At 43.4% G+C, this 24933-nt stretch overlaps 1 protein-coding gene across 2 annotated transcripts in view; it reads left to right on the forward strand.

Moving 5' to 3' along the window:
* Positions 1–24933, forward strand: part of DMRT1 (doublesex and mab-3 related transcription factor 1) — a 60903-nt gene that overhangs the window by 31406 nt on the left and 4564 nt on the right. For both annotated transcript variants that reach the window (XM_068667354.1, XM_068667355.1), the window contains exon 4: positions 2605–2767. In XM_068667354.1, the coding sequence (XP_068523455.1) occupies positions 2605–2767 (163 nt within the window). The remainder of the gene's footprint in view (positions 1–2604; positions 2768–24933) is intronic.

The raw sequence follows: 24933 nt of genomic DNA on the forward strand, positions 1-24933 counted from the left end.
TGGGACCATTCCAGCCCTTACCTATTTTGGCCTCACTGGGGCTGATGAGGAAGGCAGGAGAAGATGGCAGAGGGCTAGGCACCTCATTCTGTGATACATGCGTGACCTGGAGCCGAGACCCTGCAGTTCCCTCAGGAGGTGACCCAGGAGGATCCCCAGCTGGGCACCTGGCTCCCGCCTTCAGAGAGGTGCACTGCACTGAACGAGAAATGATCCAAATAGTCCAAGGCCTCCCCTGGACTATTTGCATCTCCTGTTCTAGCTGTAGCACCCCAAAATGTGAAGGGACACTGCAGAGCAGCAGGAGTTAATACAGAGCAAGTGCCCCTTCTCTCTGGGTAATCATCTCCTAAGCCCCCTTTTTAATGCAGCACTAAGGTCAAGAATTTTTACGACTGGTTGTTTTTTTATTGTTACTGTAAAATAGGATTGCTAAGCACTATAAAAAGGAAACCTTATGGTTCAGATTTACTGTGGTGTGTATTCTAAACAGTTTAATAAAACAAAACCAAAAGCTTTTAGATTTTCTTCAGTGGTTAATACACAGCATATTCTTTGCAGAGCCGAGCCTCTGGCTGTCGGTCGAACTGTGGTTCATAGACTTGGTGTGGGTAATAAGATTATAAAACATGTCTCTTGCTAGCCAGCTACCACACACTAATAATAATAGTAGTAATAATTCATTGAATCCAGAGATTTTAGGTGAATTGTTTTTTAAGAAACGGAGAAAAAAACCTAAAATAAAAGGTTTGAAAGGAAACAGGTCACTGCATATGCTCTACAGAGAAAAGAAACAAACACACAATCATTTCAGTGCCAGGGAGCTATTCCTTCATTTTGTTACAGCTAAAATAATACTGTCTCCATCAGGTGACCTTTTTTTAGTTGTATGTGTACACACATGCATGTATGGGAGGGTGAGGTGAAGATCTGAGAATGGGATGCTGCTCATAGTCCTGCCCCAGCAAGGGCAGTAAGACCGTCTGTGTAAAAATGCAGGCAGAGGGGACTTTGTTAACTTTTTTTTTTCAGCACTTCTAGAACCATTGAGCTTTATGGGAGTGCAGATTCAGAATGACCTTTGCACCAAGTTTTTGGGCAGTTTATACTGCCAATCCATAATTTTAGGGCAGTGGCAGCCTGGGTTTTGCTGAAGAAGCATGTGAGAAGGCATGGTTGCCTGTTTCCAGGAGGAGACTGCCCTTGTCAGAGCAGCAGAGGGGACCTCAGTGTCTTGCTGGAGTTCAGACTCCCTTGAAACTCACCACAAACTCCACTCCAAACAAACCGGGATGTTCCCTTTTGTCTTGGAGAGTCCCAGGGGGATTTTATGTGATTTGGACCACTTTATTTCCCATCTGGCAGTTTTAGTACTAAAGATAGTTTTGAATACTGAATTAGCAAGGGACCACCGTCCACAACAGATCAGCTGTCTGCATCGTCTGCTCTTCAGCTCTGCATTTCTCTGCCTCTGATGGAGCAAGATGGGAGACGTGGCTGAGTGGGACCTGTAGGTGCAGTGGTAATGCAGGCAGAGCTCCTCTTCAGCCAGTGAGACACAGGCCAAAAGGTCTGTTGAGCACTTTGCCTTGCAGAGGTGCTGTATAATGGCACAGCTTCATGTCCTTTACTTTTGGCATAGCTGCCTTTTTCCCTGGTACAAAGCTATCATTTTTTCTCTGCCCAGAAGCTTTCCATCTTACAATCATTCACTGCCCAGCAAACTTAGGGAGACTAGATGGTATTAACTTTCCTTTTGAAGACCATCTTCTTGCACAGATTTTGGCTACTTCTTTTTGAGTATTATAGCCATGTTACATTGTAGAGCTTTGGAACAAATAATAGTAGATGGTAGGCCTTTTGTAAAACGAAAATTAAAAAAGCATTGCTGCCTCTCCAGGGAGATTAGTTTGGGTCATTTGAGGGTGTTGAGTAAGACAAACCTTGATTTCTGAGTACTGCCAACTTGGCTGCTGAGTCTGGGAGGGAGAAGGGGCTGTCTGATCATTCACACACTGAGCTGACACAGCTGACTTGCTTGTGTCCACTTGTGGCTCCACTGCAAACTTGCTGTGTAGTCTGCCTACAGCTTGATTTGTCTGTAAATGCAGATTTTTATTTCCCCATCTCATTTGTTTTTAAGAGAAGTGGTGTGTGTTTGTGTGTGTGTCACATGCTCACATTCAGTTGAGTGTGTCCTGAGCGAGCTGGGAGGTTGAACTGTCTCCCGAGTCCATCCTGCGGGCTCCTGGTGGAGAGCTACCACTGGTCTGAGGCATGTTGGTCTACTTGGAGGTCTTAGCAGTGAATATTATATGTTTTTGTGCCAGATATAGGTTTAACTTAGATAAGGTAAATCAGCTTGTCCTCATGCTGTTTTTGCTGCTGCTAGATCACTTAATAGGACTGGGTCTGCTCGCTGGAGCTGGGTGGTGTGGACGCACCTTCAGCCAACCACAGCAAAAATCCAGGGCTGATGTGTTGGGATTTGGCTTCTCTTCTGCCCTCCGTGGTCTCCCTCAAGGATGTGTGCCTGTGGGCAGCAGGGTGTGGGTACAGTGCTGAGGCTCAGCTTTGGTATGTGTTGTGATCCTGTCTCCACAGGCGAAGGGGATGGAGAACCGCCATGCCATGAGCTCCCAGTACAGGATGTGCTCCTACCACCCACCTGCTTCTTACCTGGGCCAGGGGATTGGCACTCCGGCGTGCGTCCCGCAGATCCTGACCTCAGAGGACATCCCCTCGTACTCAGAGTCAAAAGTGAGAGGTAAGTGCACACACCGGGGCTTCTGGCACCATTTTGACTTGGAACAGGCATCCTCACAACATGGGTGGGTGATGGGAGGGAAGTTACTTGGCAGACAGTAGCTGCCAAAGTCTGCGAGAGGTGCCTGGTTTCAGAAAGGCTTTCAGGGCAGTTGTGAAGTAGGAGTGCTACTGTACGGTAATATAAGCATGTATTTAAGAAGTCTCATCATTCAGGAGAGCAGTTGGTTGATACTGTTCTGCTCCAGCATATATTCCTGAAATTGTACAATGAGACCCTTGAAACAGCTGTCTGAGCTCACTGCATGGCTCTCTCACAAGAAAGATGCCCAGTTAAAAGTTATCTTTTGTCTCTTTTCTGCTCAGAAATTCTGTTTGCTATTTCTCTCTCAGGATCCCCAAGCCTTCCACTGAGCCTCCACTGTCCTGTTCTTTCTGAACCACACGTGGAAACTATTCCTGTATCCCATCCATATCACAGATTCATCTTGTTTGCTTTCAAACTTAGCACACCATACTACTTCACGTAAAACTACTGCAGATAAATCTGCCTTTTTATATCCCGTGTTCTCGGCCATCCCAAATATTACTGTAATCTGCAGTAATTTTTAGGAAGGAGTTTGTGAATTTACACTGAGGTTTTCTGATAATGTTTCTCTTGCTTCTTTGTTCTTCTGCTCTGTTAGCAGGTAGAGTACAGATATTAGAATGTCTCTGCTGGAGCAGACCAAACCCTATTTAGCTGCTTCCGTGTCCCTGGAACAGGCCAGTAATGCATAATCGAGAAACAGAGAAATAGCAGGGTGTTCCTACTTCATATGTCCAAAATTCTCACAGTGCTACTGCATCTGAAGCTTCTGGACTATCCTATTCAGTTACCCGCAGCAGACCTGCATTCCATGAACTGAGCTAATCCTTCCAGACGCTCTTCACGCTTTTTATCTGTCTGTAGCAAAGAACTTGGCAGTTTAATTTGGTGTGGTTGGGAAGTATTTAATTTTCTTTATTTTATACCTGACAATTCTTTGTGCTATTTATTCTGTGTGTGGAGTGACAGCACTGACAACAGCACCTAGCCTCATTTGCTTCTCTGATGCACATGTACATTGAAGTGAATCTTCTGTTGGCACACGTGTGCTGAGTCTTTTCTTACATCTGATGAAAAGATGCATGTTATGCAGGTCCCATATCTGTTTTCAGTCATGGCTTTTTTGTTGCTGATGTTCTGGTGTCTGTTTCATTTGTTTTGTGGTGAAAAACATGGTTGCAGTTAAGTCACCGTAAGGACTGAAATGAAGCTTTGGAAGGTGAAGTACATTTAAGTCATATCTATGGCTGGTGTAAATCAGCGTTGAGCCCTTGAATTCAGTAACTCCACAATGATTTATACTGAAGAGGTGGCTGCTGTTTCAGAGTGGCTGTTTTCTGAAAGTCTTCCAACTAAATACGACGTATTAGATAGATGAAGAAACAACACATGGTGTGATAAAACCTTAGACTTTTTCTCCTTTTCCAGTAGTTCTAAATGGCTTAGAGAAATCAGTGATCCTTGGTTCATTTTCCTTCTCTTTTCTTCAATTTTATTTTCTTCCTTCTTCTCTGACCACCATTGAGCAATGACGTCTTTCTTTCTGCTGATTGGTCCAAGAAGCACTTGGCTTTATGCTCAACTGCAGTTGACACTTTTTCTTGCATCCATCACTACTAACTCACTAAGAAGTCTTACCAGTTGAGTGTTCTTACAAATAGACAAAAGACCTTATACCCTTTGTTCCCAAATGCACTTCAGTAATTTTTCATCACTCCAGAAAAAAAGTTGTGCGTAATGTGCCACTGATTTTTAAACTGCATAAATACTGTATTTTCAATAATCCTTGACTGCTTCTCCAGACAGTATTCCACACACAGATATTGTTCCCTAAGTTACACCATCAATCAGAAACCGACAAGCAGTGAGATGTAATTTACTGAGATCAAACAGCATTTTCCAGACTCTGAAGAAGTGTTTTTCCATAGCAGGGAGGTAGTGGGTGAAAGAGGCACAAATATTTTTGTGAGAAAGTTGAGCCTGAGAACAAGACCATACCTGTTTCAGAGGCTTCTTAGAGGCATCCTCTTTTTTGTTGTGCTAGATCTTGGAGGAAATAACTGCTTTTACTTTTTCCATCTACAGACAAAGTAATATTCTCAGGCTGTTAGTCCATGATTTACACTCCCAGGACATATTCCTCTTGATGGTTTTCCTCAGAGAGTTTGAGGCTTTCTGCCCCTTCATTGTCATTTGTGTGGATGCTGTCAGCCAGCAGGCTGTGGGCTGTAGAAGCCCGGAGGTACTATCCATGCTGCAAATGTTGTCTCAAATAACAGACACATTCTTACCATCTCTCCACTGATGGTTGGACTGAGCTTTGTACAGTGCCTGCTTGATATGAAGCCTGGTGGCTTGTTTCTGCAGGGTTAGAGATTGCTACTTCTTGAAGACAACTCTAGGGAATCACAGAATCACAGAATCACAGAATTTCTAGGTTGGAAGAGACCTCAAGATCATCGAGTCCAACCTCTAACCTAACACTAACAGTCCCCACTAAACCATATCCCTAAGCTCTACGAATGTGAGCAAGCAAGTCGTATTTTACTAATTCTTCCTTTTCTGTGCTTGAAATAGCAACCATGCTCAGAGCCATGTTTTCTTTCTAACTATACATAGTGATAGATTTTAGGTCCAGAAGGTAACATTAGGATCATCTAGTCTTACCTGCTGCATAATGGAGACTGTACAATTTCACCTTATAGCTCCTCTAGCAAACTCAGAACTATTTTTTTAAGATGTGTTCCCATAGACTTGGTAATGCAGAAATTTTACAGGAAGGTAACAATGTGTTCGTAAGAGCAACAGGTCAACATAAAATAATAATTTTGCAGCCAAATTTTCAAAACTTCTGAGACCTGTATCTTTAACACAAATGGTTATTAAATTCCCAGTCACAAATCAGAGATATAATACACACAGTCTATTACTCAGACTTCAATTGTAACTTCAGGTTTATAGAGGTTTTGCCAGTTCATATATTATCTCAGTTAGTATTTCAGTCAGACCATTTCATTAATTTTGTTCTGCTAAGTTAACTGCCTGTTTAGACCAGTTATGTCGAAAGGGAGGAAAGATGAGCTAGCAGACCACTGATTTACACTTTCTTTGGTTTTGTTTTTTGTTTTTTTTTATGAATGATGTGAAATTCCCAGTAAGCTTCTGACATTTGTACATGAGGTCATACCGTGTTACAGTGTGTTGCATATCATAATGGACTGACATTTTCTGAATGGCAAAACACCATCACTCAACCTCCTTGCAATTTGAAGGTGTTCTAAGTGAAATGGTTTTGTTTCCAATGAGCACAGCTGCTACCCCTCTGGAAACTGGAAAAAAAAAGAGGAAAAAAAGAGGGACAAAAATAAGAGAAAACAGTGACAAATGGCAAAAGGGTGTTTTCAGAAGGCTCTCTTAGATCACCAGTTTGTAACATATATATAATAATTTCTGGATAGAAGAGGAATTTTGTACTCCCAAAACATTTTTCCTGTCTCTCTCTTTTTTTTTTTCCCATCTGGTATCTTGCTTTTTTTTTTATTTTTTTTTTTGTAATGAGCAATTAGAATAAAAGATATATGGGAGGTTGTTAACAATCCATGGGTATGCAGAGGATGCTTTAAAGGATGTTTCTGCTTTGCAAGCCAAGCTGAGAGCTCCTTGTGCAAGAGATGGAGCACAATACACAGCAGTCACAACAGGGTATTTTATCCCCAAGAACCAGGTGCCCTAGTCCCATTGATTTCTGTGGGGCAGTTTTCTGTGTTTTTTTTTCAAAGGATTATTTTCAGGTTCTGGTCAGTACACAGAATTGCCTCGTACCTTCTACTGGCTTTGGATCAGGCCCCTCCTGTGATCAGATTTGTGAAATATCTACACAAAACCTTGATTTGAGACATGAAGGTATGTGCTTAGATTGGGACTGGGTGCCCAGCTCTGGATTCTGTTTCCACTGAATAAGGGTGAGCATTTGCTTGGCTGTGGGAAGGTAGTTTCCAAGTTTGGGGCAGTTGCATAAAATCCCCAAGATTTAAATAAAAGAATGTAGAGAAGAAACATCCCTCTATTTGCAGACACCTTTGATTTCAAATTAATTATCTTGTCTTAACTTTAGCGTGGAGTAGAAACTGATCTTTGTCAGTATTTTCTGAGCTGTGTTTGTTCCAATGGTGAAAAAGGTGGTTTGCATTTAAACGTTGTTCTAGTTGCTGAACGGACTTGAATTTTTGTTTTCTGACACTGTCTCAGGGTAGCTGCAAACACATGTAATGAGGCACTGGAGCAGTGCTGTATTTGCAGCTTTAATGTAAAGCAGGAGCCATATAAAGCAGGAGCCTGAAACTCCTTCCAAACAAAAATGAGAAAAACTCATATGAAGTGTTCATTTTGATATGAAAAAGGTCAATGATTTTGTTTAAATCAGCAAACAGTGTTTTCCAAGGGAAAACATTTCAGGTAATATTTATTTTTATTTTCCAAGCAGAACAACTTCTAACACTTTCCAAACACTTTTCAATGAGTTATTCTTGCCTAGAAGCTAAACAACTGTTATCTCCAGTTTTACAGTTGTGGAAACTGAAGAATGGTGATTGAACAAGACACAGACTTCTCCGGGGTCCACATAATAGCTCCTGCTTCTGTCTGGTTGGATGCTGTATTGAAAATACTGCTGGGCCATTGGAGAAGATCGCCCAAACTATGGAGCAGCTCTGTAAAGAGTCTCCTCCAGTGGTTACACAGTCAAGGGGATGTTAGAAACAGTCTTCCTGATTAAGATGAAAAGTTCCATTTGACTAAAAAAAGTGTTGGAAAGTGAGGAAACCTATATGCCTGAAAAATGCAAGAGAGGTCCAGGCTAAGGATGTGTTTCTTCAGGATGGGCTGTAGTGTTGTGGTGGTTTTACTCGGGTGGGCGGCCGAGCTCCACCTCAGCCACTCTCTCACTCCCCCTCCTCAAAGGGAAAGGGGGAGAAAATACAATGCACAGGGCTCAAGGGTTGAGATAAAGACGGTGAGATCACTCAGCAATTATCGTGACAGGCTAAACAGACTCAAGAGTAGGGAAATAGTAAGAGATACTGGCTATTACTAACAAGCTAGAGAAGTGAGGGACAAAGGAAAGAAACCAAAAATGCTTCCACCTCATCCACCCTCTTCCACCTCCTCCCCCCACGTGGCACAGGGGAATGGGGGCTGTGGTCAGTCTATAGGACTTCATCTCCGCTGCTCCTTCTCTGTCACTCCCTGCCCCTGCTCCCTGCTCCCCATGGGGTCCCTCCAACGGGATGCCGTCCTTCCCGAACTGATCCTGCGGGGGCAGCCCACAGGCAGCAGATCTCCAAGCACTGCTCCCACACGGCTCTGTCCCACGGGGTCCATCCATCCCCCAGGAGCAAACTGCTCCAGCACGGGTCCCCCACGGGTGGGCGGCAGCTCCCCCCAGGCCCCCTGCTCCTGTGTGGGCTCCTCTCCACGGGCTGCAGCTCCGGCCCAGGGCCTGCTCCTGCTCCATGGGCCGCAGCCTCCTCCAGGCCACATCCACCTGCTCCACCGGGGGCTCCTCCACCCATGGGGGGGCTGCAGCGTGGAGATCTGCTCCATGTGGGACCCATGGGCTGCAGGGGGACAGCCTGCTCCACCAGAGGCCTCTCCACAGGCCGCAGGGGAACTGCTGCTGCCTGCCTGGAGCACCTCCTGCCCTCCTGCTGCACTCACCTGGGGGCTGCAGGGCTGCTTCTCGCTCCTCTCTCTCCCAGCTGCTGTGTGGCAGCGTGTTTTTTTTTTTTGTTTGTTTTTCCCTTTCTTGAACATGCTCTCACGGAGGCACAAACAACATCGCTTATTGGCTTGGTGCAGGTCAGCAGCAGGGCCCTTATCTAACATGGGGCAGCTTCTAGATTCTTCTCACAGAAGGCACCCCTATGGCCCCCTGCTACCAAAATCTTGCCATGTAAACCCACTACAAGTGTGTGAATGTTATGCTCCTTTTTCAGGTTTCATATGTACAGTATTCTTCCATGAAATCTGTGCCCTTAAGTGCTGTGCAAGATGAGTCATGTTCATAGTCAAAGAAGGCACCTGGCTGTAGGACCAAAGAGGTCAAGGAGTTCTGGTATGCAAAAGCTCTTCAAGCTTGTGTCCTTGCATTAGTACTGTTTTCTGTGGGCGTTCAAGCTACAGAGACAGCACACTGCAACAAAGCAGGCTGGTGTGGTATAGCTGAGAAATGACTCCAAAGAGCTGAAAATGTATTTACGAGCTCTGTATTTGCAGCCAGCAGATAAGATGTGCTCATGGAGCTATGCTGATAAAGCACTTAGAGAAGTGGGGCAGAGCAGTAAAAAACACCCCTCTGTCAGAGGGCTAGAACCAGTCTGAGTAAGCTGAGGAGAAGTTCTTGCAGTTCCACAGGGTCCAGGCATTGTCAAGTCTGAGATACTACTTTTTCTTCTTTTGCTCCTGTTCATCTTCAGCAGAGCACCAGCAGAAATGCATATTGGGTGTAGAGGGGCTTCAGCAGTATAATGTGTGGGGTATCATTTTACTCCTGGAATGGATGAATTTCAGCAGTATTTAGCTTGTGTGTTTTGCTTCTATCTGTGCATCTTTTGCTTAAAAACCATCCTCTGTTCAAGAGTATGCCATTCCTCAGGGATGAGGAACAAGCAGTGTTTGCTGTAACTTGACTGTATTTGCCACTAACTTTCCATCTCTTATCAAACTTTCAGAAGTAAATTTGAAATGAGACCAAAAGAGAAAGGAAGAAGTAATAATCTAAGCCTGCAGATCCTGAACAGTCAGTTCAAAGCTGTGTTTCTGTCGGCAGGTCATGTTATCTTTGGGTGGCTGTTGCATCTTTTTCGTGCATTCTCATTGTTGCTGTTCATAGTCCCAGACGGCTGTGCTGTGCACAGTGTCCTTTAGGTACTTGCTGTGAGGGTGCCAGGAAGGCTGGCAAAGTCTAAATTGATTCTCTAAGCCTTGGCTTACATTGCTGGTTGTGTATGTGGTGTAGACCACAGCCTCATCTATTCTTGCCTGCAGCAGTCTCATTTTTATGCAGGACTCTTGTAAAACACCAGTGTTTTGTGGCTTTCTTAGAACGGCAGGGTACAATATGTTTGGGGGCCATCAATATACATACATACACACGTGCATGTACATAAATATATATGCATATATATACACCCCTGATAAACAAATCTGCCATGTTCAGGCACTTCTGCCTGTCTTCACACAACCTGGATTGTAGGGATAGTCTGGAGTGAATTTGCTGTTAGTATGATGTGAGAACAAACTTCCGTGGAAGTCAGACAATGTGCTATTCTTTGATTACGTGGATCTTGAATAAGCTGCAACATCCTACAGACCTTTTAAGGCAGATGACGTTTTAACATGTCATTTTAATTTTCAATAAAAAGCTGAATTTTGAGCTTAGCTGACTACACAGTTGCTGGGTTTGTGCTGGGTTTGGTGATTATTTTTTTTTTAAATCAAGGAAGTTGCCAAGCTGCATTTGTGACATTCCTAATCATATTTCCTTGTTTCATTAGATGTAATAGCAGCTTTCAAAATAGATTTGAGAATGTGAGACATATTAATTATATACTCTGGCAGTCCATTTTACTGTATGTTTAAGCCTTTTTGTAAATTATTGGTCTGTGTTCTAACTGAGGTTGGCTTGGTGAAGATTTGACTAATATTAAAAGCAATTTATAAGGTCTGATGGATAGTGAAGGGAATTTATGAAAAGAAATGAGTTCAAACATTTGCTTACATCACATTCTGCTTTGGTTTATTCCTGATTCAAAGGCTTATTCTAGTAATTCCTCCTCAAAACGCAACTTTTATGTTCAGTTCACTGAAAATCACACAAATAAAAAAATGCATGCAGTGAAGCAACTTCTTGTTGTGCAGTTGCAGAATTACTTGTTTGATTCACGAGTTTTGCTGATTCATGCCAGGGCGAGTGATGAGCCCTGCTGCTTGCAGTGGGGGAAGATACTGGTCCCGTGGCAGGAGCATCTGAGCAGTCTGTATTTTTTGCTGTTTCCCCCCCCCCACGTCTGTTTTTGTAGAAATACATGTATTTATGGAGTGAGACCGTAGCATCCTCTAGGAGGAATGGTAAACTCTCATGAAAACTACATGCTTCTGTTTGCCCCAGCAAGAAAGCAGCCTGGAGCCTCAGGAAGCACAGCTGGACCCTGTTCACGCACACCAGCAAAGCCACCTTCACCCTGATGGGGGTCTGCAGCTGCTGAGCGCTGGAATAAAGGACTATCCCTGCTGTGCTCATGCTGCTGCACCAGCTCCTCATGCTGCAGCCTCAGCATCCCTCTGCAAGGCCATGCCTCCGCGTTGCCCTGAGATGAGCGATGGCCCTGGATGGCTTCCCTCTTTCTTAGCCCCTCCTGCAATTTAGACTGTATCAGAACTACAGGTTGAGGACCATGGGTTTACACCCACTGCAGCCCCAAACTTGGTTTCTGCTTGCTTCAGCTGCTTTCTGCGTGGGGCAGAGCATGCTACATCTGGCGAGGCTGCAGTTTATTTTCTTCGTGCTTTAGAGGATGTTGGATGCTTGTCTAAGAAAATCCACACAATCAGTTGAGCAGCATCCTTTTACACTGGGCGTGGGCTTGACACTGAGGTTTTATTACAGGACTTTTTCCCTTGCAAGCAGAAGTTTATGGAAATCATTAAACTTCACCATGAAGTGGCAAAGCAAATGAAGACATTTTGTTGCCACGGTGGTGATACCAGTGTGTGTACCTGGGCATGGCTTGTTATTGTAGAAAAAAAAGCAGTGAAACATGCCTCCCTGTTGCTTTGATGTGCAGGTGCATCCTTGTAGCTTGACTGGTTAAGAGAAGGGAGAAGTCTGTAGCTCTGTATTCTGTAGTCTTTTCTGCGTGTGAGGATTTACAGAGGATACTTCACCGTTCATGCCATCTTCTTAAAGAAGATGAGCTAAGCTAATTCCTTTGCAGCCTTTTCTGCTTAGATAAGGCACACCAATTACCAGCCCTTTGCAGATTGTGAGAAACTTTAGCAAAAGGTGCATTTGCTACTGAAAGGCCCCTGCAAGCAGTGTGGGATGGCTTAGCCGTCAGGAGGGAGGGGATGAGCTGATTGTGGCTCTTTGCAGGGGCATGTTGTTGCAGTCTGTGGCACTGCCCCCATGCCGGAGTGCTCTTAGGGAAAAAGGCGAGAATTTTCCCCACTGTCGAGCTCACTTGTGTGGAGTGAGGGCGTTACACCCTGTCGAAGGGTGATCTCCTGGCAGCAGGGATCAGAAGTAGCTGCTGAGAGGTGTCGGCTGGGGCCTGGGGGGCGGCTGCATGTCGGGCCTACCTGCAGGATGTGGGGTCAGCGCCGTGTGCCCCCTTTGTAAATGTGTGTGTTTGTACCTCAGGTGTAAATAATACTGGGGTATGCTGCCTGCACGTGATGTCTGTAACCCTGCAGGGCACAACTGGGGGGCGGCCGCCTAATGGGCTCTCTTAATTTAGCACCCATTAGCCTGGCCAGCCAGCATTTTTAATCCTGAGCCTCGGTGTAACCACGAGTTTATTTCCAGTGCTCCTCGCAGGCATAGCTTAGGCCAAGTACAAGTTGAATAACCTTCAGGAAAGCTGTGCTGTCCTTCTGTCGGCCGCTGTCTTTGAAAATTGCCTGCAGAGTTAGTGAGCAGGAACAGTTAAGATTTACAAACAATGATGAAGCTTGTCATGCATCTTTCACCATTCATCATCTGGGTGCCGTGGCTGGGCGGTGAAGTGTTCTTCATAAAAACCAGCTCAGTGTGAAATACACCTCGCAGCAATGTTTACTGCTCTGAAACTCGTCAGCAGCCCTTTATAGTAAATCCAGATTGCGATGTGACATTACAGTATATCATTGCAGAGCGCGCTGGGGTTTACACTAGGAATGAGTGCAGTTCACACCAGATGAGATGTCGAAATTGAGTTATGTAGGAATTTGGCTGTTATATGGGGATAGCTTTTGTTTTCTGAGGACTGAAAGTTAGCTTTATATATATAATATATATAATCTACACATACCTGTACCTGTGTGTGGGTGCATATATCGATATAGGTATATATATACATGGATATATAGATACACACACGCTATGCACACATTCTGTATACAAACACTGCGGATCTACAAAGAGATTTCTCTGACAAGACCTTGTCTTATTCTTATGCTATTTCTTAAAAGTATTTCAGTGTTTGTACATCAGTATTAGCATTTCAGTGAAGTAGCCTTTTATTTTCAAAAAACGCTGTTGAAAATACTGTTCTTTGAACATCACAGTTTTACAATTCCTGGCTAAGAATGAGGAGTGGGATTTTTAATTTTTGTTAATTACTTGTATTATCCACTTGGTTTGGGTTGACTGCTGTTTCGTAGGGTTGTGGCAGCAGATGCTAACACCGAATTCGTAGGACACAAAGCCAGGGGACCCGTGAAGCCTGCTGCATCTTTGGTGAAGGGGCAGGCGCGGGGCTGTGCTCAGCTGAGTCCCTGTGAGGCAGCTCAGCCCACGGGGCTGCTCCCAAGGTGCACAAATGGATGCAGCTGGATGTTGACAGCCAACACAGGGCTCAGGCCTGCCACTGCTTTTTTTCTGGTGAGTGCCTCCCAGAGCGTGGAAGGTACAACTTTGAGCAGAAGGTCCTGGGGGACTCTCTCAGAAACTTTAAAATATGGAAAAAGGAAAGTGTGTTTGATGGGCTGTATGTTGAAATGATAGAAGTTCTCCTGTCAACTAGTTTAGTCCCGTCAACCGCAGTGTTGACACAAGGTCACTAAGAAAAGAACAACATAAAATAAAATAGTAGATATTTTTGTCTAGCTACATAAGTTAAGAAATTAGTGTAAAATGTAACAAAGACATTTTGTGTATGAGTAAATTGCTGAGTCTTTAGAGATAAATCTACTGTCTGGAGCATCTGAGACATACTTGGAGTTAAACAGTAACATCCATGTGAACTGGAGAGCACACTGTGTTGATCACTCTACAGCCAAGGACAGTATCTTTCTTCTTTGGAGGTTCAGTACTTCAGTGGCAGTTAACCTGACCGAAAACAAGTGAAAGAAAGGATTGGGGATAAGCCAATAAAGTTTTTTGAGTGCTTCCTGTGGCATTGTTATTTCACTGTTATACTTCAAAACCTGGAAATGAACTCAAATTTCACTGTCTTTAGTGCTTTGACTGTTTGTCCTCTGTGTTTGAAGAGTAGCTGACGTGTTCTGGGCTCTTGACAGAAGTATTTTGGCTTTACTGCCTTGCTGTTCAACCAGCGGAAGAGGCGGAGTGTTTGAAATACTGTTGCATTTAATTTTAGATTTCTGGATTCCCCATTGAGTATTAAATATAGTACAGAAGTTGAAAAAGGAGTAGGACTGCAGTTGGCACTATCAAAGATAAGAGATAACTGTATTTCATTTGTCCTCCTCAGCTGTTTTCAGCTTCTCTAGTTTGAGCTTTGAGTACTAATTTTGCAGTGAAATCATACTTTTCTAGCTCAGAACATTTTCCACAAATGTGTTTATTGTTGCTAATTGTTTCTTTGATTTTTTATGCCTTTGTTAAAAAATTGTGAAGTTTACATTTCAGCCTGCTGCTGGCAGCATGAGGCTAAAGCTTCAGGTACACTGATCATATACGCATGCAGGCTTCCAGAAATACAAATAGTATTCAAAGCTTGTTCATATTCGTAATTAGTTCAATGATACAGTGTTAATCTCACCTATTTCTTCAGCAGAGACTTTAAAGGATCCAGCAAGGTTTCTTAGGGGTGATGTGGGGGTGAAAGGTTAGAAGCATTAAGCATTATTTACGAATTTGTTTACTTTCTCCTTTTATTTTGAGAGGGGAAAGTTTGGACGTCTTTTATGTTACTCTTGTGGCTTGAATTAGAGGCGTGCAGAGTAAAGCTGTCACTTATAACGTAGTGTTTTCAAGCTTCAGAATGTTGCATATAAAATCAAAGAAATGTATTTCTTCACTACCTTGACTGCTTTATGTACCCGTTCAGTTTCTAGTAACTTTGCTAAACTGCAGTCTTCAGATATATGTAGTAGGTAGTGGCTTGACATAGTGATGCTGTAATAACCTTAGGGAAGTAGAGGTCTTTATTAATAAGCATTCACGTACAAAACACTATTGTGGAGCTCATCTAATTCTCTACTCTTGTGGGTTGGTTTATTCCTCATATGGCATCTACTGTACGTAGATTTAAAGACAATTCTAGTAGTTGGGGCAAAAATTTGGAAAAATCCTCTGAAAAGGTGCCACGTAGAACAGGTGGGCTTGACGTATTTTGTGCAGTGAGTACTTCCATTTTTTGCTGCCCATACAAGTCCAAATTTGAGTTAATGGAGAAGTGATAGTTTGGACAAAAAAAATAAAATAAAATATCCTGTACACCAGGTTAAATCACTTAATTTAATGTTGCTTTCCCACACACATACAAAGGTCTTGTGATGGGGGTGACGTTTTCTTACAATGACCCTGCAGGGAAGCAAAGCAAACATGTCTATAGAGCACTATAAAAATAGTCCAGGAGGAAATTGCTCAGAATTGGGGGGGTGGGAAACATCACAAAAAAGCTAACAGTATGTTGGCTGATTATAATGACTGTCTTGTAGCATCCAGGAGTTGTCAATCATAGCTTAACGTTTATAGAAGTGAAAAGTCAATGTGTAGTTGTTTAATTTGACATGGCTCTTGGGTTGAGAAAGTGTAATCGCTGGAGGGGACAGTTAAGTAGCTGTGCTCCGTGTCAGCCTGTCTCGCTCCGACTACTGCACTAAACGCTTTCTTGATGAGCGATAGATTTGGTTAAATACCAGGATAATTGCTAGCTACAGCATCCAGCACTCTTTTAATGCCTTGTACTACATCTGTATTAGCTCTTGCCTGAGGCTGTTTGAGGTTTCTGCAGCAAAGAAGGCATGTATGTTCAATTACATTATTCTCCTTCGGTTTTTGAAGGGCAATTGTTGCAGAGCTAAATAGGTTGTAATAAATTACATTCCATTTCTTCCAAACCTGTTGCAGGAGGGCAGACATGCAAACGTTACAGCTGCTTTTTCCTTTTAAGTACCATTTTGTTAGTCTGCCACAACGTTAAACACAGAAGAAACTGTTTAGACAAAGTGGTTTTTTTTCATATGAAAAATGGAAAACTAACAGACTTTTAAAACTGTCTTGCAAAATTAGCGGACTCATTCTGCATGCTATAAAAGTATTTGCTGTTCCTTGCTGGGTTCACACATGTAAATAAAATTCCAGCACAAATGCATGCTCTTCCTCAGGGCACTTCATCAGATGGAACGGGACAGGGACTCAGCTCTCCCCTCCATAATTAGCCAGGTGTCAGCATTTCCATTGTATGAAGTGGTATCTTAAGGGGAAGGCTTGAAACATTGGCTCGAGGTGATCTAGTTGCCCACCGGTTGCCGCCAGTGGCTGCATGGGGCTGTGTAGTGATGCTGCGCTGCCTGGTGCAGCCCTGGCTCGCCAAGCATGCTCCTGCTGCATCAAGCACATGCCCGCAGCTCCATAACATCTCTCTGCAGTAACGCAGCACTCTGTGCTGAAAAGGCCTGCAGATCAGATTGCAATTCGCTTCAAAGGTGTTTGAAAGGGGTTTGTAGGGACAGAGGGGGACATTTGTGTCATGTTTGTCTTAAAAGTCTGAACAGATCTGGAAGAGGCATTGGATGTATCTTGAGCACTGAGTACATCATTTTGCCAGGATTCATTTTAAAATGTAAAGCAGAAAGAGAGGAAGCCAACTTGACGTTTAGAAAAAGAGCTCTAAGATCTTTGGTTTTGTTTCTATAGGATAGGCGTTCAACATTTTATCTATCTAACCACTTACTTAATATCAAATTTATTTCCCAATTTTCTGCAATTTTTTACGATACCTACATTACAAAATTTATTTTACAATGCCAGTTGTAAGGCTCCGTGCCTGATTCTTGTCCCACAGTGCCTGTTAAATCAATTAAGCTTCAGGGGTAGAAGGTTTTCATAAGGTCTGAATCACATCCCACATGCTGCGGGTAGCGTGTTTATTTACCCCACGCATAGCGCTAATCGTGTCTTAGGCTGTTGAAGTAAAAGCATGTTTTTAGTCCAGTTTGTCACCAGTTTTGTTTCTTTTCTGGACATGAAAGAAGAAGAAAAATCAATGAACTCCCTCTCCTGCTCCTTTATAAATCATTTTCCCTTTCAAGTTCTGTCTCAGAGCACTTGTAGACACTGCAAGGAATGTTTTATTTTCCCACCCTGAAACAACTGTTTACACTCAATTTTTTTAGCAGATTTTTGCATTGGCTTTTGGCTGTATAAAACACTTTTGATAAGGTGCAGTCTGAGACAGATTCAAGCTAGCTGTGTGCCCTTAAATATTGTTTCAAACCTCCTCAATACCACAAATCAAGACCTTGCTAATCTCAGTTTTTTTCTGCCTCCTCTCTTAGATAAATACAAACTTCTAGTTCATAAAACTACACCTACCAAGTCATATGTATTTTGTCCCAGCTCTTTGATGAGCCACATATGTTTCCAGGGACTTTAATTTGGTTGAACTCTGTCCCTAATACTTTCTAAGATGTAAATACTGCAAACAGGTTTGTGCAAACAGAAGAACCAACACTGGCCTGGTGAGTGGGGTCTGCTGTATGTTTTCTATCTGGATGCTTTTGCCTGAAGTGGCCCAAATGAAGCTGTAACTCCATAAAGTGTAGCTAAAAAGGAGTGGGGAGATAGGAATGTGGATTGGCCCTTATTTTGAAACTAATTACCCCTCCTCAGCCATGGCGCTGACCTCTGTACTTCTTTCTCTGAACTGTTCAGCTTGGGTCATGTTTGCAAGAGGTTCCTGGACATGCTAATCTGCATTTTCCTGCTTTTTTCAGTGCATTGAAAATCCTGCCTTCCCCAGCAGCCCAGAGCAGGTCCCTCTGTGTTCACTACACCTGCGACAGCATCAGCTGCCTGAGCTGGAAGGCCTTAGTGCTACCTAGGAAGGACTTTTATCTCCACAGAGCCCCTGCAGGAACTCCTCTTTCCCCAGGAGGGTGTGGAGGACCTCAGTTAGCTCTTGTCTGGGTAGACAGGTCCATCCAGCACAGTGGGTGTCACTGCTAAAGGAGAGTTTTGGATTAGGACCAGCTATGTTGGTAAGGTCCCAGCTGTCACCTGCTTTCCTTGTTGCATTCAGCTGCTGTGATAATCAGCTACCTGTATGGAGGGAGATGGACATTACCTTGCCTGCCTCATGTTCCAAAGGAGAGAAAAGGCACATTGTGGCCCTGAACAGCAACAGATAGTTGCTTTGTATGGTGCAAGCTCTCCTGCGTCCCTTGCACCCTCCACACTTCACGGCTTTGTGTCTGCAGTGAAATGCAGTGGGGCTGTATGACGTGGCAGAGGATGAGTTGCATTTTCTCCTCCCTTCCCTCCTTACCTGCTTACCTCCCCGCCCTGCCCTTCTAGTGCTGAATCAGTTTTATACTGCCTGGGGCTGACAGCAGCACTTTTTAAGTTAGCTGAGTGGTGTCAGAGTGGTCCTTCTGAAGACAAGCAGCCTTCCACACAGCCGTATGTGTCCAGATTTGCCCCCTTGACCCAAGGGACTACACTTCAATTTTTCTGTACAACATACAAAAGTAACAAAATACTGATTTTTTAAATTTTTTTTTCATTATGAACTTTTCTGCCACTTTAACATGCTGTAAGGTCCATCTTCCCAACTTCAGATCACGGCAAGTTAGGGCAAGGGAAACGCGTGCTGAAGATGTGGCAAGTACATTTGGGCCAGTTGTAGTCATCTCGGTAAGGCTGTGCTGGTGGTACCAGCAGCAGAGCTGGGCACGCACAGCACATGCCCATCAGCTCTGCACTGGAGCAGACCTTCAAAGGGTGGTCACACATGGTCAGCCAGAGGCTGGCCCCTCACCCCCAGGCAGGGGAAGTTTCTGTTGCACGCCAGCAGTTTGCAGTATGTATTTAATGCTGCTATTGTGTTCGTGGAAATAAATATAAATATAACGCAGTGGGTCTGTCGTAAGCCTAATGTTGTGTGAAACTTCATTTAACTTATTTGACTACCTCAGAAATGTTTTGTGTTCAGTTTTTGTCCCTATTTTCTCAAGTAGAGTGACTTATTGTGACAAGGTTCCTAAACTTCTGAGTGTATAAATCTCACTTTAAAATAAGTGGCAACATTTTTACTCTCTTTATGTATATGTCCATTGTTTGCTTCATATTTACCAATACTTGAACCATTTTACTGGAAGTCTGCTTGACTGGCTTCCAAATTAAAGTTCATATTAAAGAAATAGTAATGCCATGACAATATTAATTCACTTTAAAGCCTCCTGGGCTTTTTAACCTGCAGGTTCACCTGAATTCTAATCTACATGTGATAAGGCTTCTTCTTTCTTCTCTCCTATTCAATTTTGAGCACAGCTGTAGGGGAGTACAGTCTTGCTTATGCTGGAGTCAGTGACAAACCTCCTGCAGCTTGTGCTAGTATGGTATGAGTTGCAGGTCCTTCTTTGTCCCTTCCCAGCAGAGAAATTTACAGTGTAAGAGCATTAAGAAAAATCTATTATTGGCAAGTGAAAAATCTATTGTATCTACCATAACAGATCACTTTCATTAGACTTAGCATTTTCTCTGATTGTTTAGTAACCTCTTGATTTCCAAAAGCTTGCAAATCATGTCCAAAAAAATCTTTAAGCCATACAATACGGCACTTTTGCACTGAGCCAGTATTTTCTAACGTTAAGAATGTCATTGAGCCTGAAAGAGCTGAAGCCATCATTATTAGCTATTTGGTTACTCTTTGAGTATTATGACTGATGTCAACAGGCATGGATTTTGTCCTTGTTTTATAGATTGAAAATGAAAGTAAAAATGTAGAGATGTGACCAGAATTAAAGTTTACACTTACATGGCGAGTCCTGGTGTTACACGAACTGTGATAGCCTCTTTTTTTTTTTTCTTTTTTTTTTTTTCTCCTGATAAGCCAGTAGAGATTAACAGCCTTTCTGACCCAGTAGCTGGGAGATGGCCAGCCAAAACAGTGGTATGATTTCTGCATGAGACACCAAGATGCTTTAAGCAGGTATTAAAGCTCTTAGGATCCCATTTCCTTCTCTTAGTATAGCTACATCAGGGAAAAACCTTGTGCCTTTTGTGTGTGTGTGTCTTCACACGTATGCTGCTGCTCAATAACATTACTTTGAGTCTTGAATGCACTCCTTCCTTAAAAGTTAACATTGCTTTTCAAAAAAACGTTTTCCTGCCACAGCTATTTTAAATTGCAATGCATTTTCTAGGTAGGACACTTCATGCTTCTAGAGGTAGTTATTAACAAGGAACTTCTTGTTTAGTCAGGTTTTAAATATGTACTCCAAGGAAAACAAAAACAAATACGCTGTAGTGATGCCCAGAAAAAGGTGAGAAGGCAGAGTCACTAGCTGTCCCCTCTGGCTTGCAAGGTCTTTCCTTGAAACAGGGAACATACAGCCCCATGTCTGCTCATCCATTCCCTGCAGTGTCAACAGCAATCCCAGGAAGAAGCAGCAGGCAGCGCCTTGTCCCCTTGTTCTTAGGTCCTGCCGTGCTGCAGCCGTGGTGAGCACATGTGACTGAGTCACACAATTCTGGCCAGGGGCAGCTGGATTTCTGTTTCAGTGAGCTCTGTGTGGCATTGTCCCTGGGTTAGATGGTGCTGGGGACCTACAGGATGGCCTGTGTCACTGCCCCAAAGGAAACTGACAGAGAGCAGGCTCCACAAGATCCATGTCATGTCTCAAGGTTACGTGTGAAGGGAGGTGGCTGAGTGCAGGGGGATGACCGGGTGCTCTGTGCTTTAGAACTGGCTGGAAATTAGTCTGGTGAAAATTTTTGTGAGAGAAGAATCTCACCCACTGATTGTTTTTGCTAAAATCATGTGTTTCTGCAAAGTCACAGCAAGACATGGAAGATTCTGAGGGACATCTACCTGCTTTCCTTAATAAGTGCACATTGTTGGTGAGTCCTGTCCCTGGGCTTGCAGCTGTAAGGCAGCCTGTTGCTACGTAGCAGGTTTTTTTTTTTTAATGTACCACCTGTTTACATCTTCGTGTGGTCTCGCTGACCTGGATCTAAAAAGTGGATTGTTTCCTTTTCCACAAAAAAAAAAAAAAGGACTTTTCAGAAAGTGCATCCCATTTCGTGGACCTGGATTCGAAGGTAGTTGCACCAGCCCAAGGAGCCCCAAATCTCCTAGCCCCATAGCAAGGCAGTTTAGTGCAAAACTAGTCCTGGCAGGATAAAATGCCTGGGGTGGACATTTGGGCATGTGTACCGCCAGCTGGCAAAGCAACTAGATACTTCTCTTGAGAAGTGATTGATTTGTGCAATTCCAATCTTTTTTTTTTTTTTTTTTTTAAGAACAAAGTATTTAATTCCTACAAGAATAAGAAAAACAGTCCAGAAAGTGGGTTCAAAGACCTTTCTTTATTTTTTCTTTCTTCTCAGAGCTGCCTGTCTTTTGCTGGTCTTTGAATACTACACACCAGAGGCATCTTTTTGATGGAGAATCAGTCTTTGGTGTTGTGTGTGGAATAGAGAAGTATTATGTGACCTCCGGGAACAAAGAGATGAAAGGTCCCAGCTTTTTCACAGCCTTGTTACGTGATGAAGCAAACTGCTTCATTTCTCTGAGGTTCCCTGCTGCTCTTCAGCTGGTGGCAGATCTCCAAATCCCTCCATCCCTCACAGCCACTTTTTATACACCTTTCCTGGAAATCGATGGCTCTCTCATATGTTTGTGTGGCTGCTTTCTAATCTTGAATCTTGAAATGATTTTTTTTTTTCCAGGAAAAATTCCTTTCAAAAGCATTGTCCATCTCTTGGCCTTTGGTTTGGAGAGCAGCCATGCAAAGCATTGGGTCTGCCCAACAGCAGAGCATGTTCCCTGCCGTGGTGGACCATGAATATCTGAGGGAAGCAGGGATCTCTGAAAGTGTATCTGTTGGTGGTCATAGCATAGAATTGCAGCCCAAAGGACAGGCTTGTGCCTCTTTGTGGTAGTGGCAATGCAAAATAAAAGTGGCTGGATATTCTGCAGCAGCCATTTCTCCAGTGTAATTCCCTGTGTCAATGCACAAACACATGCACTGGACAACACAGGGGTTAAATAAGTAGCTGGAGAATGACAGTGAAGGAAAAAAGAGATGATTCTTTTTATTGTGATGCCTTCTCATTGGAAAGTTGCTACCGGGTTAAAAATACCTCAGATCTGTGACCCCAGCAAGCTTTTACCAGCTTGGCTTTGCACGTGGTCTTCAGACCATTCAAAGCAAGGATGCTCGTCTCAGCACACTTGCTCTTCCTGAAGATGTTTTTGTGAGATGGGTCCTTCACTCTTTGCCTTTCCTAGCCTTAGGCAGCAGCTTAGTCACATCAGGTGAGCTATAGAAAGTAACATTGGTAGTAGTGGAAAGTGTTGGTCAGTCAGTGCTGTTCTGCTGCGTGTCGTGCCTGCAGGAGTTCAGGGCAATTGCTTTGTAATTGGGTCATTTAGTTTTGAGGTAGGTTTTGGAACCTCAAAGAACAAAGCCTTGACTCCCAGAATGTCTTCCTTGCATCCTTCCTGTCCAATTGGACGTGGATGAGAAGTGGAAAGTCTTGTTTGATTGTTTCACATGTTATTTTAAGAGAATTTAAAGGCAGAGTTGAATGAGTTCAGCAAGAAGATATTTTCTTCAGCTTCTGGTTTCTAATTACACCAAGTTATAGCCCCGCCTTCTTAGTTGGTAAAAGTACAAGCATGAACTGGAAAAGAATGAGATAATCCGTGGTAAAGCATGCTGAATAAAGATCTCCATTCAGATCTTTACCTTTTATCCTGAGTTCCTAATGCCAAGAATTAATGCTATCTGAAAATACACAATGAATGTGCCCTACTGTGGGCATCTGAGATAATCCTAATTACTTTAAGTGTTAGTGAGAAGGGTAGGCATTTGAGAAGGAGAAAAGGGCTTTACAGTGAAATAGTATATCTGTGCTAAGAGGTACAGGCTGGACATGGTTTTGGTTCCAGTTCCTTAGGTGTGGTGTGTTTTTTGTATCAAAAGGCCACTCTGCTTGTTCTTGACACTTCTTGGAGCAGGGTAATTTCCATGGACATACATTTCTAGAATTGGACTGTTTCCCCCTGTGTTAGTGACATGCAAAGAAGAAAGGAAGTACGATTCCCATTTTACTTTGTTTTCTGCATTACAGAGATGTGAGGAGGGAGAGGACAAAGTTTTTTTAGATGAGCTCACAGAGAGTGGCAGAGAACTAAAAGATAGGTTCAATGAGTGTGTTCTGTGGTCAGAATCATAACTCACTGCAGCTTTAAAAATGTGACTGTGTTCAAAGGAAATCTTAAAAACACAGCTGATGAAAGTTGGCCTCAGTTTTCTGAAGGTTTTGCTGTGACCTAGCAGGAACACACCCAGCCACGGGCCCCTGACTGCTGGTACTTTTGACCTGCACAGACCAGAACACCAATGAGATGGGTCTCCTTGCACAGCTGATAAGTAAGATCTTCCTTTCTTCAACACTGGTTTCTTCATTCTAGAGTGAAACACTCAGTCCTCTATCTTTTCAAACAGTGCATGCATACTGCAAAGCCAGTTCAATGTGGATAGATCTGCTTTTTGACCTTTTGTCACTTAGCTCTGTGCAGAAAGAGATGAACATTTGCAGGGTTGGGCACTCCAAAGATGAGAGGTGGCAGAGTGGAGGTTGTTCGGGAGAGCTTGGCTTGGCCTTTCTGCATGTGTTTGCATTAGGATTTTACCAGGTCCATCTTGAGATGATGTACAGCAAAGTCAGGACAGAACCTAGCACTCCTGTTGGCACTTTCCTTCACAACAGGAAAATAATCTGTCTCTCTTCTGTCTTCCTCTGTAGCTGAGCCAGCCTTCATTCTGTTGGTTCTCTGGTTCTGAGTGCTGTTTTTGCAGGAGTAGCTGTTTATTTATTTATTATTATTTTTTCCCGAATGGTTTGTCAGGCAGCTGCCAAGGGTGCTGTGCTAGTTGATGTAGCTTGTCAGGCTGTTTACTGGTGGTAGGTGGCAGAGTCAGCCCTGCAGGGTCAATCTGAGCCATGGAGTGATGGGGTACTACCCAACTAGGAGTAAACAAGGCAGTGTTTTCAAACAGATTTCTACCCACGGTATTTCCACACCGTCCCATCAGAACACTGCCAGTCAGCCCCACTGTGTCTGGTTGTTGCATGGAGAAGACTGGCACCAGTCCTCAAGGTGCTGGTAACCTGAGGAAAGTGCCCAGGATATTTTCTTACCTTCCACCCTTCACACAGCTGGCATGGCTTGCTTCTGGGTTTCGCTGCCACTGGTCTCCCAGGCCTGGTGATTTTTTAAGACACCTCTAATAGGATTTTCAGGGACTGGAGAGGAAGTCACTGCTTGCTTAAACTGCATCCGTTTCAAGTGATACATACAAAGGGAAAATGCCTTGGCTACAGAGAAGACACCATGAAAAGCAGTTCCTGTCCACCCTCACACCAAAAACCTAAGCATGCTTTAATTGTGCTCCAGTGCCCTCAGGCCACCAGAAGCAGCCTGGCTCCATTCCCCGTGGCTGTCCTTGCAGGCTTATGTATGCACACGGGGAGAAGTACATGGTCCTTAGAAGCATGTGGGACTGGCATACTTATTTTCCTTTTCCTTGCAAAAGCGAGTGAAAGGGCTTTAAAAAATGAATTGTACCTCTCAACTTTAAATCTTTTAAAATTGCTTCTTACTGAGAGTTTAATAGTTTTTTAAATGTAAACTCAGGAAAATATTTACTTTTCAAGCATGAATATCCTTCCGCTTTCTCACATCATTGAAAGCGTATTATTCTTTTCAGTCCATTGAATTCCAGGGATCACTCACGTTAAAAGTCAATGCGGTTTCCAGTGTCAGAAGATGTAAGGTTTTGTGTTTATGGTTGGAATCCTTTCTCACTGCTTTTCCTATGTGTTAGTAGCTGATTTT

The sequence above is a fragment of the Anas acuta genome, chromosome Z (assembly GCF_963932015.1).
Source record: "Anas acuta chromosome Z, bAnaAcu1.1, whole genome shotgun sequence".
Classification (NCBI taxonomy): Eukaryota; Metazoa; Chordata; class Aves; order Anseriformes; family Anatidae; genus Anas; species Anas acuta.